The sequence below is a fragment of the Aethalodelphis obliquidens genome, unplaced genomic scaffold (genome assembly GCF_003676395.1).
Source record: "Aethalodelphis obliquidens isolate GAN/ISIS:26980383/991018 unplaced genomic scaffold, ASM367639v1 scaffold42, whole genome shotgun sequence".
NCBI classification, from domain to species: domain Eukaryota; kingdom Metazoa; phylum Chordata; class Mammalia; order Artiodactyla; family Delphinidae; genus Aethalodelphis; species Aethalodelphis obliquidens.
The window spans coordinates 8,975,791-8,996,796 of NW_020837986.1; the positions used below are offsets into that span (position 1 = coordinate 8,975,791).

The 21,006-nt window shown below is 37.4% G+C and overlaps 1 protein-coding gene across 5 annotated transcripts in view; it reads left to right on the top strand.

Annotated features, from left to right (window-relative positions):
- Positions 1-21,006, top strand: part of RBL1 (RB transcriptional corepressor like 1) — a 75,542-nt gene that overhangs the window by 32,604 nt on the left and 21,932 nt on the right. For 3 of the 5 annotated variants that reach the window (XM_027078351.1, XM_027078352.1, XM_027078354.1), the window contains 4 exons: positions 697-876; positions 3,499-3,631; positions 7,646-7,912; positions 9,486-9,697. In XM_027078351.1, the coding sequence (XP_026934152.1) occupies positions 697-876; positions 3,499-3,631; positions 7,646-7,912; positions 9,486-9,697 (792 nt within the window). The remainder of the gene's footprint in view (positions 1-696; positions 877-3,498; positions 3,632-7,645; positions 7,913-9,485; positions 9,698-21,006) is intronic. The other 2 variants (XM_027078350.1, XM_027078353.1) reach the window with 1 other exon arrangement.

Below are 21,006 nucleotides of genomic sequence, written 5' to 3' on the forward strand. Positions count from 1 at the left end.
TAGTTGTGGCGCACGGGCTTAGTTGCTCCACAGCATGTGGGATCTTCCCGGACCAGGGCTCGAACCTGTGTCCTCTGCATCGGCAGGCGGATTCTCAGCCACTGCGCCACCAGGGAAACCCAATGCCGTTGTTTTTTAACCACATAAATAATATATACTCCTTGAAGAAAAACAGAAAATACACACAAATGTAGATATTAAAGTCATATATTATAATCCTAATTACAAATAATAATCACTATTAATATTTTTATATATATGCTTACAGACTTTGCTCTAGATATTTACTCTTATTAAAATGGAACTATAGTGTATATAAGCAAAGTTCCTTTTAAATATGTTATTCATTCTTTCTTTTGAGCTGTTGGGAGGAATAGTCTGAGAAGGGGCAGTGAATTCAAAATAGCATTGGACTGGGAACCCAAGACCTGACTTCTACCACTGTTGGGCTGTTGACCACTTTCACCTATCATTGCCTCTGTTTTCCATGTGTAAAATAAAACATGAAAACCAGAAATGTACGTGCAAGTATTTTGAAAATCTTAAAAACTTCTTTATAAATTAAAAATATATTAATAAGCCATAGAATTATGGTTCAAAGATATTCTTGGTTCTGTGTCATTAATAACAGCAGAGCTAGCCATACATGTCAGCCTAGTCTAGAACTGACTACTTGAGACCACATTACTTTCTCAGTTTTCTCTTCTCCAGGTTATTGAGGTGGTGATCCGCTCAGAGGAAGGACTCTCCAGGGACATGGTGAAACACCTGAACAGCATTGAAGAACAGATTTTGGAGAGTTTAGCATGGAGTCATGACTCTGCTCTGTGGGAGGCTCTCCAGGCTTCTGCAAACAGAGTTCCTACCTGTGAAGAAGTGAGTTAGGGCAAGGCTAATAATCCCATCATTTTATGAAAGCAGCTTTATTGAGACGTGATTCCCATACCATACAATTCACCCATAAGTATACAATTCAGTGGTTTTTAGTATATTCATAGGTATGTGCAGTCATCACCACAGTCACTTTTGGAACACACCACCTCAACAAGAAACTTTACGTATCACTTCCCTAACCTCTGTCTTCTTGACCTAGCCCCTAAGCAACCAAGTAATCTACTTTCCATCTTTATTGATTTCCCTGTTCTGGACATTTCATGTAAATGGAATCATACAATATGTGGTCCTTTTAAACTGACTTCTTTTTTTTTTTTAAAAACATCTTTATTGGAGTATAATTGCTTTACAATGGTGTGTTAGTTTCTGCTTTAAAACAGAGTGAATCAGCTATACATATATCCCCATATCTCCTCCCTCTTGCATCTTCCTCCCACCCTCCTTATCCCACCCCTCTAGGTGGTCACAGAGCACTGAGCTGATCTCCGTGTGCTATGCGGCTGCTTCCCACTAGCTATCTAGTTTACATTTGGTAGTGTATATATGTCCATGCCACTCTCTCACTTTGTCCCAGCTTACCCTTCCCCCTCCCCATGTCCTCAAGTCCATTCTCTACATCTGTGTCTTTATTCCTGTCCTGCCCCAAGGTTCTTCAGAACCTTTTTTTTTTTTTTTTTTAGATTCCATATATATGTGTTAGCATATTGTATTTTGTTTTTCTCTTTCTGACTTAGTTCACTCTGTATGACAGACTCTAGCTCCATCCACCTCACTACAAATAACTCAATTTCATTTCTTTTTATGGCTGAGTATAACTGACTTCTTTTATTAGCATAATGATTTTAGGTTCATCCATGTTGTTGTATGTATCAGCACTTTGTTCCTTTTTACAGCTTACTAATATCCCATTGTATGGATATAGCAGTTTGTTTATTTATAAACTTGTGTTGTTTCCACCCTTTGACTATTATGAATAATGCTGCTATGAACATTCATGAACAAGTTTTTGTGTGGACATACGTTTTCATTTTTCTTTTTCTTTCTTTTTTTTTTTGTGGTACGCGGCCTCTCACTGTTGTGGCCTCTCCTGTTGCGGAGCACAGGCTCCGGACGCCCAGGCTCAGTGGCCATGGCTCACGGGCCTAGCCGCTCCGCGGCATGTGGGATCTTCCCGGACCGGGGCACGAACCCGTGTCCCCTGCATCGGCAGGCGGACTCTCAACCACTGCGCCACCAGGGAAGCCCTTCATTTTTCTTGAGTATATGGCTAGCAGTGGAATTGCTGGGCCATATAGTAACTCTTTTTAAGCTTTTGAGGAACCGTCAGACTGTTTTCCAAAGTGGCTGCACCATTTAACGTTCCCACCATCAGTGTATAAAGTTTCTAATATCTCCACATCCTCTCCAGTGCCTATTATCTGTCTTCTTGATTCTAGCCATCCTAGTAGGCATGAAGTATTATCTCACTGTGGTTTTTTTTTTTGCATTTCCCTGATGGCTAATGATGTTCAACATCATTTCATGTGCTTATTGGCCATTTCTTTATCATCTTTGGAGAAATATCTATTCAGATCCTTTGCCCATTTTTTATTTGGATTGTCTTTTTATTATTGAGTTATAGGTTCTTTATATATTTTAGATACACTCCTTTATACGATATATGATTGGTAAAACTTTTCTCCCATTCTGTGGGTTGTCTTTTTACTTTCCTGATGATGACCTTTGAAACACAAAAGTTTTAAATTTTGATGAGTCCAGTTTATTCTTCTGTTGCTTGTGCTTTCAGTATCAGATCTAAGAAACCATTAATCCCATCATTTTTAATTTTTTAAATATCCATATAAAGAATTAAACACTTTTAATTAGTAGTATTTACAATAAAAAGATTAAAAGCTTCTACCTAATGCACACAAATTGCACATTTAACAGTTTAGTATCATGAGAAATTGAGTTTTTTCCCTTCACCTCTGTGTTATTCTTTTTTAACTCCTGTCTATACATCCTACTTTGCTTTTCTGTGTCTCCTTATACTTCATTAATCTTCTTGAGTTTTTCTCTAATCTCAAACAACTGAAAGAACTATTTAGGAAGAACTGAAAAGATGATTTCTTAAAGCCTCTCTTCCATGCTTCTTTGGTCTTTTGCAGCAGACTATGATTAATTGGGCAATCTTCAGTATTCATCAATATTTCCATTATGGAATCCATTGGGAAGTGGAAAAAAAAGCTATGAACTTAAAAGAGAAGGATTTGGGTTGAAGCCCTTGCTGTAATATTTAGTAGTACTGTGTCCTTGGGCAGATTTCACATTTTTGAGCCTCAATTTTCTCATCCATAAGTGAAGAATAGCAGTGCCTACCTCATAGGTTTACTTCTAGTGGTCAGTAAACTTTACTAGATATATTATAAGATTAAGTGAGTTGAACTCTTTACATATCTTTAACAATGTTAACTATTGAGCACTTTATGCAATTTGGTATATTTTGTGAAGGACAGGGAAATAAAACAGTAAAAAGTTAAGAAGACTTTCTTTCTCATTTTTTCTGTTATGTTTTGATCAGCGGGTTTATCTGTGTGTAAAGCAGAGGGTTTTTGTTTTCTACAGGTTATATTCCCAAATAATTTTGAAACAGGAAATGGGGGAAATGTACAGGGACATCTTCCCATGATGCCAGTGTCTCCTCTAATGCATCCAAGGGTCAAAGAAGTTCGGACTGACAGTGGGAGTCTTCGAAAGGGTAGGTTCAACATTGGTAAAACAATGAAAAAATAACAAACATCTTTTTTTAGAGAAAATTTCAGGTCTTGCCTAACGTATTATTAAGAAATACAATTTTTTTATCGAGATTTGAAAGGGGATTAATGTTTATGCCAATACCCCGTGTGGCTCATTTTATACTTTTTTATATTAAAGTAATAAGATTTCCACTCTGATTTTGAATCTAATCTATTTTTTAAATTGCAGTGTCTATTATTGTGGAAATAGTATTTTGGCTTTTTCATAAATATACACAACTTTTCCTCAATGCTAATGGAAAACTATTTAAGCTAAATACCTACTTTTCCAAATGTGATAAAAGTTATATTCTTTATCTCTAAGTCTTTATAGAAAAATAAATGTTTAAAGCAGAACAAAGAACTCTTTGGGATATTAAATTCATCTAATAAATTACTTATCTATGCTCTCTCAAAATAGTTCATTTGAGCCTTACTAATAGGAAGATTTTAGTGCATTATTCTTTATTTTCTCTTGTGGTGTAGCAAACTGATGTGTGCATCTTCTGGATTATTTAACTCTTGGATTTTTAAAAATCACTTAAAATCTTCTGATGACAATATTCCTGAATAAACCTCAGATGTACAAGTATTCAGGTTATATAGTAAGGTAGCTCAAGACCCACTTTTGGACTATAATTGTGTGTGTCTTGCTTTACACGTAGTATAAGATCATGAAAATGTGCACACTGTGCATGCAAAACAGTCTTCATTAAGCAAGGGGAATAATTAGGATTGTTTTATGACCTTTAAAAATCTTGTCAAAGCTAAAAACTCTCTTACTGTCAATTATTAATATTTAAACAAATTTAAAAATAGTAAAAATATTTACTTAGTACACTACAATTGGAAACATTGAGAATGAAAGTGTTTTGTTTTTTAAAGTCATAAAGAATAGTTTAAATGGTGCTTGCCACTTTCTTCTCGTATAACTTACAATACTGAGTGAGCTTCTTTCCTGTGCCTTGGTGAACTGTCGTGTTCCTTTCTAAGTTTGGACCAGCTCTTAACATTTTATCCTTTGTGCTTTCAGTGTTGTGAAATATTTCTGAAAGTTCCTTTAAAGTGAAGTTTTTTGCCATCATAACTTCCTGTTGGATGTCTTCATCCTATTTATCTTAACAACTTTTCGCATTTATATCAATAAGTCTCATCTTCACACAGTTCTTCTGGCTGTATATCTAATCTCTTGAATAGCAGCAGTGTCAACATTCCTAGGGTCAGCTATTTCTTCTATAACTTCATTAACAATTTTAATTTCACTTTCAGCATTATCACTTTTCAATTCTTTGTTGAACTTTCACTTTTTTGGGGGGGCCATTCCTTCTTTCATTTGTCTATTTTCATTCGTCTATTTTGTAAAATGCGGGTTTATCACTGGGAAATAAGGAGACAACATAACCATATGCTTTGCTGCCTGCATGAATTGAACCAGCAGATTTGCCCTGAACAATCACCAACAGACTTTGAAAGAAGTAACAGGATTGGTCACTGATCATGATGCACATCTATTTTTCACACAGTGATTTATGTAAATCCTCATGGGAAAAGTTTGTAGTTTATGCAGTTACTCACAGTTAATATACCATGGCAACTGAAATCTGAACCTTTTTGTTAAGGCTGTCGTTAATTTATGCTATGATAACTGAAACTCATGCATACTTTAACTGTACAAAGCATGAACTCTGTGCGTATGCATGTGTGTGTATCTGACTATAATGTGTATGTATGTATAATATATATTATATATATAATATATGTTATATATATGTGTGTGTGTGTGTGTGTGTGTGTGTGTGTGTGTGTGTTTGCAGCCTAGCTAGAGATATCAGAACTAAGATCATGAAGAAATGGTCACTAAAATGTAATTCTGTCCTGGTGGTGGAATTTTGAGTGTTACCTTTTTCATTACAGTTTTTTGGTATCGTTTGAGTTTTTTCAGTGAGCTTTTAAAAATTGAGATATAATTCACATCGCATAAAATTCACCCTTTTAAAATATACAATTCAGTATATTTACAAGACTATACAACTATCACCATTATCTAATTCCAGAACATTTTTATCACCCCACCCCCCCCAAAAAAAAAACCTGTATCCAACAGTAATCACTCTCTATTTCCTCCTCTACCAAGACCCTGGAACTACTAATCTATTCTTTGTCTCTATGGATCTTCCTGTACTGGACATTTCATATAAATGGAATTATATAATATGTGACCTTTGTGATTGGCTTCTTTTACTTATCATGTTTTCAAGATATATATGTTGTCGCATGTGTCAACACTTCATTACGCTGAATAATTCTTCATTGTATGGATATACTGTATATTGTTCGTTCATTCGTTTGTTAATGGACATTTGGATTATTTCCACTTGTTGGCTTTTATGAATAACGCTGCTGTGAACATTCAGGTGATATATTATTTTTATAATTAGAAGAAAACGGTATTTTCTTATAGGGGTTCAGGCAAGAGAATCAAATAATGGAAAATCCTTAGAAAACAATAATATTGAGCCTTGACTCTGGGAGAAAAAAGACAATTTATTAACTTATATATTTGTTAAATTTTTATTGTCTACTGCAGCTTTTCCAGTACTGTGCTAGGCAGAGCATCATTTCAAGGGGCTTGCAGCTAACTTCATGGCTATAACATGAGTTTTCCCTTGAAATGTCAGCTCTGAACATTCCAAGTCAGATTCAAGGGCTGCATTGATTTTCTTAGATATAAGGTATCCAGGTAGACTTCTGTTAAGGGGTAATGGGAGGTACAATAGAACTTTCCACTTTTTTACTAAGACTGGGAGTCAGAGTTGCTTTTATAACCTCCAGAATTATGGAGAGATTTTTATTAAACCATGACTATTCCTCACTTACCTCAGTAATACAGAGAGCTGTCAAATTATTGCCAGAGGTAATTTTTATACCTTTAAACATGTTTTGAAAATAGATGACATGGCTGTCTAATTATCTAGTAATTGTAAAAATAATTAGTGAAATGTTTTTACTTTAAAAACATGTTATATACCTGTAAAGAAACAGTGGGTTGAGGGAAGTAGGGGGGAAATGGTGGGAAAAGATGTAGGATTGGCTAGGAGAGGCTTTGCACCTAGTGGAGATGGAAAGGAGAGCAGTTTCTGCAGAAGGATAGCACTGGAAAAGAAGTTTAATCCATACTTTACTTTCTTTTTGATCAACACACTAATGCCTCAGATTAAGGCAAGTTAAGCAGAGTCATAACACTTCTACTCATCTTTATCTTCTAGTGGACTTATAAAAGATGATTCTGCCTCTACTAAATCAGAAAGCCACAGCTACTGCCTTAAACTATTTGAAGTGTGGGCATGTGGTGAAGGCAAAATTGTGAACCAAATCACTGATTTTTCCTTCTAATCAGGAGTTATTTACTAGATAAGATTGGGAGACAGAAGCTAGTTGGACTACTTTTGAAATTTAGCAGTCACCACATTCTACTTCTCACCTTCTACTTTACCCTTAATATTTTGCTTCTTTAATATAGGCAGAGGTTCAAGAAACCAGGAAGGTGAGCTCTCATTATTTTATTTTATTTTATTTTCCTTTTTTTTTTTTTTTTTTTTTTTTTGCGTTACGCGGGCCTCTCACTGCTGCGGCCTCTCCCGCTGCAGAGCGCAGGCTCCGGACGCACAGGCTCAGCGGCCATGGCTCACGGGCACAGCCGCTCTGCGGCATGTGGGATCCTCCCGGACTGGGGCATGAACCCGCGTCCCCTGCATCGGCAGGCGGACTCCCAACCACTGCGCCACCAGGGAAGCCCCATAATTTTATTTTAGTATTTACTTCATTCTTCTCTCTCCCACTAGACTCGATTATTCCATGAGGACAGAGGCCATGTTATTAGCATAGTAACTCAATCTCTGTTTGTTGAATGAGTGAGTAAACCTGACTTATTATTTTGGAATACATGTCAAACTGTTATAAATTTTTCTCTTTATTAGATACGCAACCATTGTCTCCAATTTCTGTCCATGAACGCTACAGTTCTCCTACCGCTGGGAGTGCTAAGAGAAGACTTTTTGGGGAAGACCCCCCAAAGGAAATGCTTATGGACAGGATCATAACAGAAGGAACAAAATTGAAAATTGCTCCTTCTTCAAGCATTACTGCTGAAAATATATCAATTTCACCTGGGCAAAGTCTTCTAACAATGGCCACAGCCATAGTAACAGGGACAACAGGACATAAAGTTACAATCCCATTGCATGGTAACATTTTGATGCATTTATTTTATATTTTTTCTGAGTTGGGTGAAAATTTAAGAAATGTCTTATTGGACTGATCACATGGTCTTATTATTCCAGTATTTTTTCTTGAACCTATATACTTTTTTTTCTCTTTGGCTGCGTTTGGTCTTCGTTGCTGTGCATGGGCTTTCTCCAGTTATGGGGAGCAGGGGATACTCTTCATTGCAGTGCGCGGGCTTCTCATTGCTGTGGCTTCTCCTGTTGCGGAACACGGGCTCTAGGCGTGCGGGCTTCAGTAGTTGCAGCACACGGGCTTCAGTAGTTGCAGCACACGGGCTTCAGTAGTTGCGGCGCGAGGGCTCAGTAGTTGCGGCTCGAGCGCACGTGGGCTTCAGTAGTTGTGGCACATGGGCTTAGTATTTGTGGCTTGTGGGCTCTAGAGTGCAGGCTCAGTAGTTGTGGCGCACAGGCTTAGTTGCTCCATGGCATGTGGGATCTTCCCAGACCAGGGATCGAACCTGTGTCTCCTGCATTGGCAGGCAGATTCTTAACCACTTCGCCACCAGGGAAGTCCCTGAACCCATACTTTTTTTTCTCTAAGAGCAGTTTTAGGTTCATGGCAAAATTGAGCCTTCCTTGTCATCAACATCCTGCACCAGAGAGACACATGTGTTACAACTGATGAACTTTCATGGACACATCATTATCACCCCAAGTCCGTAGTTTGCATTGGGGTTCACTCTTTGGTGTTGTACATTCTATGAATTTTGACAAATGTCTAATGACACATATCTACCATTATACTGTTATACAGAATAGTTTCACTGCCCTAAAGATCCTCTGTGCTCCACCCTTTTGTTTTGTTTTGAACCTATAGAGGCATTCCTAGTATTATTGCACTTTGCTTTGTTGCACTTTACAGATACTATTTTCTTTTTTTTTTACAAATTGAAGGTTTCTGGCAACCCTCTGTTGTCATATGATGATTAGCATTTTTTAGCAACAAAGTATTTTTTAATTGAGTTATGTACATTGTTTTTTAGTCATAATGCTATTGCACACTTAATAAACTGCAATATAGCATAAACATAATTTTTATGTGCACTAGGAATCCAAAAAATTCATGTGACTCACTTTATTATGATACTCAATTTATTGTAGTGGTCTGGAACCAAACTCGCAATATCTCTGAGGTATGCCTGCACTGTTTTTTGAATTTTCACATTTTATAAATTTACAACCCTCTTTGTTAGGACTTATTTTATTTTCTTATCTGAGTTTTACAAATAAGTGCATTGAGGAAGAATTTTGTTTATTGATTAAAAACATCTCCTTTAGAGCTCAAAAGAACAATTTTATTGTTTCAGAGCAGAAATAGAAAATAAGAGTATCATAACCTAGAATTACTATTTTTGTGGCTTTCTTCTAACATATTCCTATGCATAAATAGATAGATAGATAGGTAGGTAGATAGATAGATAGATAGTAAAGGAAGGAAGGGAGGGAGAGAGGGAGGAAGGAAGCAAGGAAGGAAGAATTGACAACTTTTCTGGGACACACTTCTAAAACTAAGAACTCTTGCTTGTACATTCAGGTATTGCAAATGATGCTGGAGAGATCACACTGATACCAATTTCCATGAATACAACTCAGGAGTCCAAAGTCGAGAGTCCTGTATCACTTACGGCTCAGTCATTAATTGGTGCTTCTCCAAAACAGACCCATTTGACTAAAGCACAAGAGGTACATTCAGTTGGAATAAGCAAACCAAAGAGAACTGGGTCCTTAGCACTGTTTTATAGAAAGGTACGTGTTTTTATAGCATCTAAAAAGGTCTCCTTTAATCAATGCAAGAAAGATTGAGTAACAGAGGGCAGCTTTAGCCTTCTTTTTTTGTGTGTGGTAAAATATACATGAAATTTACTATTTTAACCATTTTTAAGTGTACAGCTAAATGTCATTAGTACATTCGCATTGTTGTGCAGCTTCCACCATCATCCACCTCCAGACTTTTTCATCTTCCTAAACTGAAACTCTGTACCCATTAAATAGTAACTCCTCATTTCTTCCTCCCACCCCTAGCCCCTGGTAGCCATTATTCTACTTTCTGTCTCTATGAATTTGACTACTCTAGGTACCTCATATAAGTGGAATTATATAACGTTTGTCCTTTTTTGACAGGCTTATTCACTTAGCATAATGTTTTCAAGGCTCTTCCATATTGTAGCATGGTCAGAATTTCCTTCCTTTATAAAACTAATATTTCATGGTATGTATATACCATATTTTGTTTATCCATTCATCTATAGATGGACATTTGCGTTGTTTCTACCTTTTGGTTATTGTGAGTGAATAGTGTTGCTATGAACATTAGTGTACAGGTATCCAAGTCTGTTTTCAATTCTTTTGGGTACATACAGAAGTGGAATAGTAATTCTAAATTTAATTTTTGAGAAAATGCTATGCAGTTTCCCACAGTGGCTGCACCATTTATATTCCTGCTAGCAACATACAAGGTTTTCCACAATATTGTGAAATACAAGTGTTTTTCTCTTTCTGACTTACTTCACTCTTTATGACAGTCTCTAGATCCATCCACCTCACTACAAATAACTCAATTTTGTTTCTTTTTATGGCTACATAACATTCCATTGTGTATATGTGCCACATCTTCTTTATCCGTTCATCTGTCGATGGACACTTAGGTTGCTTCCATGTCCTGGCTGTTGTTAGTAGAACTGCAATGAACATTGTGGTACATGACTCTTTGAATTATGGTTTTCTCAGGGTATATGCCCAATAGTGGGATCGCAGGGTCATATGGTAGTTCTATTTTTACTTTTTTAAGGAACCTCCATACTGTTCTTCATAGTGGTTGTATCAATTTACATTCCCACCAGCAGTGCAAGAGGGTTCCCTTTTCTCCACACCCTCTCCAGCATTTATCGTGTGTAGATTTTTTGATGATGGCCGTTCTGACCGGTGTGAGATGATAACCTCATTGTAGTTTTGATTTGCATGTCTCTAATGATTAGTGATTTTGAGCATGCTTTCATGTGTTTGTTGACAATCTGTATATCTTCTTTGGAGAAATGTCTGTTTAGATCTTCTGCCCATTTTTGGATTGTGTTTGGTTTTTTAATATCGAGCTGAATGAGCTGCTTGTATATTTTGGAGATTAATCCTTTGTCATTTGCTTCATTTGCAAATATTTTCTCCCATTCTGAGGGTTGTCTTTTCATCTTGTTTATGGTTTCCTTTGCTGTGCAAAAGCGTTTAAGTTTCATTAGGTCCCATTTGTTTATTTTTGTTTTTATTTCTATTACTCTATGAGGTGGGTGAAACAGAATCTTGCTGTGTTGTATGTCATGGAGTGTTCTGCCTATGTTTTCCTCTAAGAATTTTATTGTGTCTGGCCTTACATTTAGGTCTTTAATCCATTTTGAGTTTAGTTTTGTGTGTGGTGTTAAGGACTGTTCTAATTTCATTCTTTTACATGTAGCTGTCCAGTTTTCCCGGCACCACTTATTGAAGAGGCTGTCTTTTCTCCATTGTATATTCGTGCCTCCTTTTTTAAAGATAAGGTGACCATAGGTGCGTGGGTTTATCTCTGGGCTTTCTATCCTGTTCCATTGATCTATACTTCTGTTTTTGTGCCAGTACCATATTGTCTTGATTACTGTAGCTTCGTAATATAGTCCAAAGTCAAGGAGCCTGATTCCTCCAGCTCTGTTTTTCTTTCTCAAGATTGCTTTGGCTATTCGGGGTCTTTTGTGTTTCCATGCAAATTGTGAAATATTTGTTCTAGTTCTGTGAAAAATGCCATTGGTAGCTTGATAGGGATTGCATTGAATCTGTAGATTGCTTTGGGTAGTATAGTCATTTTCACAATGTTGATTCTTCCAGTCCAAGAACATGGTATGTCTCTCCATCTGTTTGTATCCTCTTTGATTTCTTTCATCAGTGTCTTATAGTTTTCTGCATACAGGTCTTTTGTCATCCTTAGGTAGGTTTATTCCTAGGTATTTTATTCTTTTGTTGAAGTGGTAAATGGGAGTGTTTCCTTAATTTCTCTTTCAGATTTTTCATCATTAGTTTATAGGAATGCAAGAGATTTCTGTGCATTAATTTTATATCCTGCTACTTTACCAAATGCATTGATTAGCTCTAGTAGTTTTTTGGTAGCATCTTTAGGATTCACTATGTATAGTATCATGTCATCTGTGAACAGTGACAGTTTTACTTCTTTTTTCACAAGTTGGATTCCTTTTATTTCTTTTTCTTCTCTGATTGCTGTGGCTAAAACTTCCAAAACTATGTTGAATAATAGTGGTGAGAGTGGGCAACCTTGTCTTGTTCCTGATCTTAGTGGAAATGGTTTCAGTTTTTCACCATTGAGAACAATGTTGGCTGTGGGTTTGTCATATATGGCTTTATTATGTTGAGTTAAGTTCCCTCTATGCCTACTTTCTGGAGAGTTTTTATCATAAATAGCTGTTGAATTTTGTCAAAAGCTTTTTCTGCATCTATTGAGATGATCATATGGTTTTTATTCTTCAATTTGTTAATATGGTTTACAACATTGATTGATTCTGTATGTTGAAGAATCTTTGCATTCCTGGGATAAACCCCACTTGATCATGGTGTATGTTCCTTTTAATGTGCTGTTGGATTCTGTTTGCTAGTATTTTGTTGAGGATTTTTGCATCTATGTTCATCAGTGATATTGGCCTATAGTTTTCTTTTTTTGTGACATCTTTGTCTGGTTTTGGTATCAGGGTGATGGTGGCCTCGTAGAATGAGTCTGGGAGTGTTCCTCCCTCTGCTATATTTTGGAAGAGTTTGAGAAGGATATGTGTTAGCTCTTCTCTAAATGTTTGCTAGAATTCTCCTGTGAGTCCATTTGGTCCTTGGCTTTTGTTTGTTGGAAGATTTTTAATCACAGTTTCAATTTCAGTGCTTGTGATTGGTCTATTCATGTTTTCTATTTCTTCCTGGTTCAGTCTTGGAAGGTTATACCTTTCTAAGAATTTGTCCATTTCTTCCAGGTTGTCCATTTTTTTGACATATAGTTGCTTTTAGTAATCTCTCATGATCCTTTGTATTTCTGCAGTGTCAGTTATTATTTCTCCTTTTTCATTTCTAATTCTATTGATGTGAGTCTTCTCCCTTTTTTTCCTGATGAGTCTGGCTAGTGATTTATCATTTTTGTTTTTCTTCTCAAAGAACCATCTTTTAGTTTTATTGATCTTAGCTATTTTTTCCTTCATTTCTTTTTCATTATTTCTGATCTCATCTTTATTATTTCTTTCCTTCTGCTAACTTTGAGGTTTTTTTGTTCTTCTGTCTCTAATTGCTTTAGGTGTAAGGTTAGGTTGTTTATTTGAGATGTTTCTTGTTTCTTGAGGTAGGATTGTATTGCTATAAATGTCCCTCTTAAGAACTGTTTTTGCTGCATCCCATAGGTTTTGGGTCATCGTGTTTTCATTGTCATTTGTTTCTAGGTATTTTTTGATTACCTCTTTGATTTCTTCAGTGATCTCTTGGTTATTTAGTAGTGTGTTGTTTAGCCTTCATGTGTGTGTATTTTTCACACCTTTTTTCCTGTTATTGGTATCTAGTCTCATAGCATTGTGGTCGGAAAACATACTTGATATGATTTCAATTTTCTTAAATTTAGCAGGGCTTGAGTTGTGACCCAAGATATGATCTGTCCTGGAAAATGTTCTATGAGCACTTGAGAAGAAAGTGTATTCTGTTGTTTTGGGATGGGATGTCCTATAAATATCAATTAAGTCCATCTTGTTTAATGTATCATTTAAAGCTTGTGTTTCCTTATTTATTTTCATTTTGGGTGATCTCTCCATTGGCGAAAGTGGGGTGTTAAAGTCTCCTACTATTATTGTGTTGCTGTCGATTTCCCCTTTTATGGCTGTTAGCATTTGCCTTATGTACTGAGGTGCTCCTGTGTTGAGTGCATAAATATTTACAAATGTTATATCTTCTTGGATTGATCCCTTGATCATTATTTAGTATCCTTCCTTGTCTCTTGTAACATTCTTTATTTTAAAGTCTACTTTATCTGATATGAGAATTGCTCCTCCAGCTTTCTTTTGATTTCCATTTGCATGGAATATCTTTTTCCATCCCCTCACTTTCAGTCTGTATGTGTCCCTAGGTCTGAAGTGGGTCTCTTGTAGACAGCATATATACGGGTTATGTTTTTGTATCCATTCAGCCAGTCTGTGTCTTTTGGTTGGAGCATTTAATCCATTTACATTTAAGGTATATATCAATATATGTGTTCCGGTTACCATTTTCTTTATTGTTTTGCATTTGTTATTGTAGGTGTTTTCCTCTCTTGTGTTTCCTGCTTAGGGAAGTTCCTTTAGCATTTGTTGTAAAGCTGGTGTGGTGGTGCTGAATTCTCTTAGCTTTTGCTTGTCTGTAAAGGTTTCAGTTGCTCCATCAAATCTGAATGAGATCCTCGATGGGTAGAGTAATCTTGGTTGTAGGTTTTTCTCTTTCATCACTTTAAATATGTCCTACCACTCCCTTCTGGCTTGCAGAGTTTCTGCTGAGAAATCAGCTGTTAACATTACAGGGATTCCCTTGTATGTTATTTGTTGCTTTTCCCTTGCTGCTTTTAATATTTTTTCTTTGTATTTAATTTTTGATCATTTGATTAATATGTGTCTTGGCGTGCTTCTCCTTGGATTTATCCTGAATGGGACTCTCTGTGCTTCCTGGACTTGACTGACTATTTGCTTACCCATATTAGGGAAGTTTTCAACTATAATCTCTTCAAATATTTTCTCAGTCCCTTTTTTTTCTCTTCTTCTTCTGGGACCCCTATAATTTGAATGTTGGTGCGTTTAGTGTTGTCCCAGAGGTTTCTGAGATTCTCCTTGATTTTTTTCATTCTTTTTTCTTTATTCTGCTCTGTGGTAGTTATTTCCACTGTTTTATCTTCCAGGTCACTTATCTGTTCTTTTGCCTCAGTTATTCTGCTATTGATTCCTTCTAGAGAATTTTTTATTTCATTTATTGTGTTGTTCATCATTGTTTGTTTGCTCTTTAGTTCTTTTAGGTCCTTGTTAAACGTTTCTTGTATTTTCTCCATTGTATTTCCAAGATTTGGGATCATCTGTACTATCATTACTCAGAATTCTTTTTGAGGTAGACTGCCTGTTTCCTCTTCATTTGTTTGGTCTGGTGGGTTTTTACCTTGCTCCTTCATCTGCTGTGTATTTCTCTGTCTTCTCATTTTGCTTAACTTACTGTGTTTGGGGTCTCCTTTTCGCAGGCTGCAGGTTCATAGTTCTCGTTTTTGGTGTCTGCCCCCAGTGCGTAAAGTTGGTTCAGTGGGTTGTGTAGGCTTTCTAGTGGAGGGCACTGGTGCCTGTGTTCTGGTGGATGAGGCTGGATCTTGTCTTTCTGGTGAGCTGGACTGCATGCAGTGGTGTGTTTTGGGGTGTCTGTGACCTTATTATGATTTTAGGCAGCCTCTCTGCTAATGGGTGGGGTTGTGTTCCTGTCTTGCTAGTTGTTTGGCATAGGGTGTCCATCACTGTAGCTTGCTGGTCATTGAGTGGAGCTGGGTCTTCACGTTGAGATGGAGATCTCTAAGAGAGCTTTCGCCATTTGATATTATGTGGGGCTGGGAGGTCTCTGGTGGACCACTGTCCTGAACTCAGCTCTCCCACCTCAGAGGCTCAGACCGGACACCCGGCCGGAGCACCAAGGCCCTGTCAGCCACATGGCTCAGAAGAAAAGGGAGAAAAAAAGAAAGAAAGAGAAATAAAATGAAGTTGTAAAAATTAAAAATTAAAAATATATTATTAAAAATAAAAAATTAGAAAGTAAAAAAAAAAAGATTGAGAAACCAAACCAAAAAACAAATCCACCAATGGTAATAAGTGCTAAAAATTATACTAAAAAAAAAAAAAAAAAGACAGAACCCTAGGACAAATGGCAAAAGCAAAGCTATACAGACAAAATCACACAAAGAAGCATACACATACACACTGGCAAAAGGAGAAAAAGGAAAAATGTATGTATATTAAAAAAAGGAAGAGAGCAACAACCAAATCAATAAACCTATCTACCAGTGATAATAAGCTCTAAATTCTAAACTAAGATAAACATAAAGCCAGAAACAAATTTGATGCTGAAAGCAAATCCCAAGTCTATAGTTGCTCCCAAAGTCCACTGCCTCAATTTTGGGATGATTCGTTGTCTATTCAGGTATTCCACAGATGCAGGGTACATCAGTTTGATTGTGGAGATTTAATCCGCTGCTCCTGAGGCTGCTGGGAGAGATTTCCCTTTCTCTTCGTTGTTCGCACAGCTCCTGGAGTTCAGTTTTGGATTTGGCCCCACTTCTGCGTTTAGGTCGCCTGAGGGCGTCTGTTTCCCTCCCAGACAGGACAGGGTTAAAAAGTAGCAGCTGATTAGGGGGCTCTGGCTCCCTCAGGCCAGGGGGAGGGAGGAGTACAGAATGCGGGGCAAGCCTGCGGCGGCAGAGGCCAACATAATGTTGCAACAGCCTGGGCATGACATGTGTTCTCCCGGGGAAGTTGTCCCTGGATCTCGGGACCCTGGTAGTGGCGGGCTGCACAGGCTCCCGGGAGGCGAGGTGTGAGTAGTGACCTGTGCTTGCACACAGGCTTCTTGGTGGCTGCAGCAGCAGCCTTAGCATTTCATGCCCGTCTCTGGGGTCCACGCTGATAGCCACGGCTCGCACTCGTCTCTGGAGCTCGTTTAGGTGGTGCTCTGAATCCCCTCTCCTCGCGCACCCTGAAACAATGGTCTGTTGCCTCTTAGGCAGTTCCAGACTTTTTCCCGGACTCCCTCCCAGGTAGCTGTGGCTGACTAGCTGCCTTCAGTCTGTGTTCACGCAGCTAGCTCCAGTCCTCTCCCTGGGATCTGACCTCCGAAGCCCGAGCCTCAGCTCCCAGCCCCCACCCGCCCCGGCGGGTGAGCAGACAAGCCTCTCAGGCTGGTGAGTGCTGGTCGGCACCGATCCTCTATGTGGGAATCTCTCCGCTTTGCTCTCTGCACCCCTGTTGTTGCGCTGTCCTCTGTGGCTCCAAAGCTTCCCACCCGCCATCTCCACCAGTGAAGGGGCTTCCTAGCGTGTGGAAACTTTTCCTCCTTCACAGCTCCCTCCCGGAGGTGCAGGTCCCATCCCTATTCTTTTGTCTCTGTTTTTTCTTTTTTATTTTGCCCTACCCAGGTACGTGGGGAGTTTCTTGCCTTTTGGGAAGTCTGAAGTCTTCTGCCAGTGTTCAGTAGGTGTTCCATAGGAGCTGTTCCTCATGTAGATGTATTTTTGATGTATTTGTGGGGAGGAAGGTGATCTCCACGTCTTACTCCTCCACCATTTTGAAGCTATCTCCTTACTGCAGTTTTGATTTGCGTTTCCCTGATGATTAGTGATATTGAGCATCTTTTCATGGGCTTATTGGCAATCCTTTTACCTTCCTCAGCGAAATGTCTATTCAAGTCCTTTGCCCATTTTTTGAGTTTTTTATTGGTGAGTTGTAAAAGTCCTTTATATTGCCAGGATGTTAATTCCTTATCAGATACATGATTTGCAAATATCTTCTCCCATTCCATGGGTTGCCTTTTCACTAATATATGTTATATATTAGTGTCTTTTGACGCACAGAAGTTTTTAATTTGATGAAGTCTAATTTATCTATGTTTTGTTTTGTTGTCTTGTTCTTTTTGGTGTCATATCCGAGAAATCATTGCACATGCCAGTGTCATGAAGCTTTTCCCCTATGTTTTCTTGTAGGATTTTTATAGTTTTAGAAATTACATTTAGGTCTTTGATCCATTTTGAGTTAATTTTTATATATGGTATAAGGTAAGGACCCAGTTTCATTCTTTTGCATGTGGATATCCAGTTTTCTCAGTAAGTCTTGTTGACAAGACTGCCTTTCTCCATTGAATGGTCTTGACACCCTTGTCAAGTTACTCATCACTGTATATGTGAGGGTTTATTTCTGGGCTCTGTATTCTATTCATTGGTCTCTTCTTGCCAGTACCACAGTTTTAATTAGTGTAACTTTGTAGTAAGGTTTGAAGTCAGAAAATGTGAGACCTCCAACTTTGTTCTTCTTTTTCAAGATTATTTTGACTATTCAGAGTCCCTTGACATTCCATATGAGTTTTAGGATGGATTTTTTTCTATTTCTGCAAAAAAAAAAAATCTTTAGGGTTTTAATATGGATTATACTGAATCTGTAGATTGCTTTCAGTAGTGTTGACATCTTAACAATATTAAGTCTTCCAGTCCATGAACATAGTATGTCTTTCCATTTATTCATGTTTTCTTTAATTTCTTTGAGCAATGCTTTGCAGTTTTCAGTGTACAAATTTTTGCCTCCTTGGTTAAGTTTATTCCCAAGTATTTTATTCTTTTTCATGCTATTGTAAATGGAATCATTTTCTTAATTTCATTTTTGGATTGTGCATTGTTTATGGTTTAGGAATAAAAGTGATTTTTGTGTGTTGATTTTGTATCCTGCAACTTTGCTGTATTCATTTATTAGTTCTAACATTTTTTATGGACTCCAGGGTGCTTGGGTTTCCTACACATAAAGTCATGTCATCTGCAAACAGAGATGGTTTTACTTCTTTTCTAATTTGAATGCCTTTTATTTCTTTTTCTTGCCTAATTGCTCTGGCTAGAACTTCTAGTATGGTGTTGAATAGAAGTACTGAAATTGGGCATCTTTGTCTTGTTCCTGATCTTAGAGGAAAAGCTTTCATTGTTTTACTTTGAGTATGATCTTAGCTATGGATTTTTCATATATGGTATTTATTATGTTGAAGTAGTTTCCGTCTATTCCTAGTTTGTAACAAAAGGGTATTGAATTTTGTCAATTGCTTTTTTTCTGCATCAAATTTTGAGATGATTATATCATTTTTCTCTTCATTCTGCTAATGTAGTGTATTACACTGATAGATTTTCATATGTTAAACTATCCTTTCATTCCATGAATAACTCCTACTTGGTCATGGTGTATAACCCTTTTAGTGTATGATGTTCCATTCAGTTGCTAGGGTTTTGTGGAGGATTTTCACATCAATATCATAGATATTGGTCTGTAGTTTTCTTAGAGTGTCTTTGTTTAGCTTTAGTATCAGGTGATGTACCTTTAGCCTTTTTTAAAAACATATTTGACATTCTAAAAGAACATTATGATCTTGATGAGCTAATGTTTGGACTCAGACTCATAGAGTTTTAATTCCATTTCCTGCCGGCTTGTTTTACATAACTTTGATTAAGCAATTGGCCATCCTGTGGAATTTACAGGAACTCCATTGTGTTATATTGCTTTAGATTGGAGTTTATTGTGGGAGAGGTACATTGGATCTTATGGATAAGTTTACATTACTGAGGATTCATTATTAAGATTGGTGAGATACTGCTGGGAGTCTACATAATTTTTATCATAAATCTAGTTTTTTACCTTTTACGAATTGACCAGTTCTCATTATAATGCCTAGATTATTTTAGTATTAATGCAAAGATTTAACATAGAAATAATTTCAGCTTATCCTGCCTAGCTTTTATAAGCACCATAAAGCTTCTGATAACATAGACATGTTAGTCAGATATTTGTGACCAAACATGCCGCTTCTCTAAAATAAATTCCAGAATTGGAAGATACCTCTCCAGTCTACCCTGTAACTAGTGGCTATTTAGCCCATTCTGAAAAATTGTAAATGAAAAAAAAGGCACTGTTTTTTGTTTCTTTTTAGCATTATGATTAGGGTTTAAGGCTTAAAATTTTTAAGAAATTCATGTTTGTTTTTTCAAATTATCTCTTCATGCAAATTTAAGTTTATTTCCTCTATCTAGTCTTTCTTAGAATAATTCTTGAGACACTTGCCCTTTTTTCCACCTCCCACTGCTTTCTCTACTCTGTCCCACCGTCTCCACTCCTGCCTACATCTTGTGCCTAAGGCCTGTTTTAAAAACAGAGCTCCAACTGTAGTATTTTCCCCATTCATTCCCTATTTTTAATTTTCAAAACGACAAATTGCTTCCTTTGATAATGAATCTAAGATTGACAAAAATAAGGCTTTATTTATGAATTTTTAGTTCTGAATTTATTTCAGAATCTAGCTTGTCCTTTTCCTTTTAATTATAGCCTACTTAGAAGCTAGAAAAAATTTACCCTAAAAGGAAATTGAAACGTCCATATCTATAATGAGTTCAAAATAACCATTTCTTGAGTAAATTGCAGATGTTATCCATGCTGAACTCAGTGTGATGCTGATATCCTATGCCTGAGTAGAATTTACTGTGAATTTTTTGTTAGAAGCCTTCCAGAGTATGTGTACCTTTAAGGCATTGGATTAGCTTTGTAAAAGATACTTAACAAGTATTACTTTTAAAAAAAATTTATTTATTTTAGTTATTTATTTTTGGCTGCATCGGGCCCTCATTGTTGCACACGGGCTTTTCTCCAGTTGCAGCGAGTGGGGGCCACTCCTCGCCACAATGCGTGGGCCTCTCATTGCAGTGGCCTGTCCTGCTGTAGAACATGAGCTCAACAGTTGTGGCTCGTGGGCTCCAGAGTGCAGGCTCAGCAGTTGGGCACATAGGCTTTGCTGCTCCGCAGCACGCGGGATCCTACCGGACCAGGGCCCAAACCCGTGTCGCCTGCATTGGCAGGCAGACTCCCAACCGCTGCGCCACCAGGGAAGCCCCACAAATATTACTTAATGACATTCTTAATCCTTCTACCTAGGACTGTATCTGTTATCTTCTATCACAAATGTAAAGTTCCAGCATCTTTCCCACTGCTCTGACCCCAGTGGTTCCCGTTTATCTCTTAGCCAGCAAGACCAGAAACAAAGGGTTGGATGCAGAAAATGAGTTTGTTATAAAATGAATCACTGGTGGCTTTGGAGTCAACCCTTATCTCTCTTTCTATCAGATTAGTGTATTGGATGGCTAAAGTTCATTTTTCAGCTTTAATTTGTGGATTTTTTTTCCCCTCTCAAAAGATACTTTGCTATAAAGAATGCCTTACTCTTTTTCATTTTTTTTACCCTGAACATTTAGATTTAAAGACTTAGTTCAAACAGAA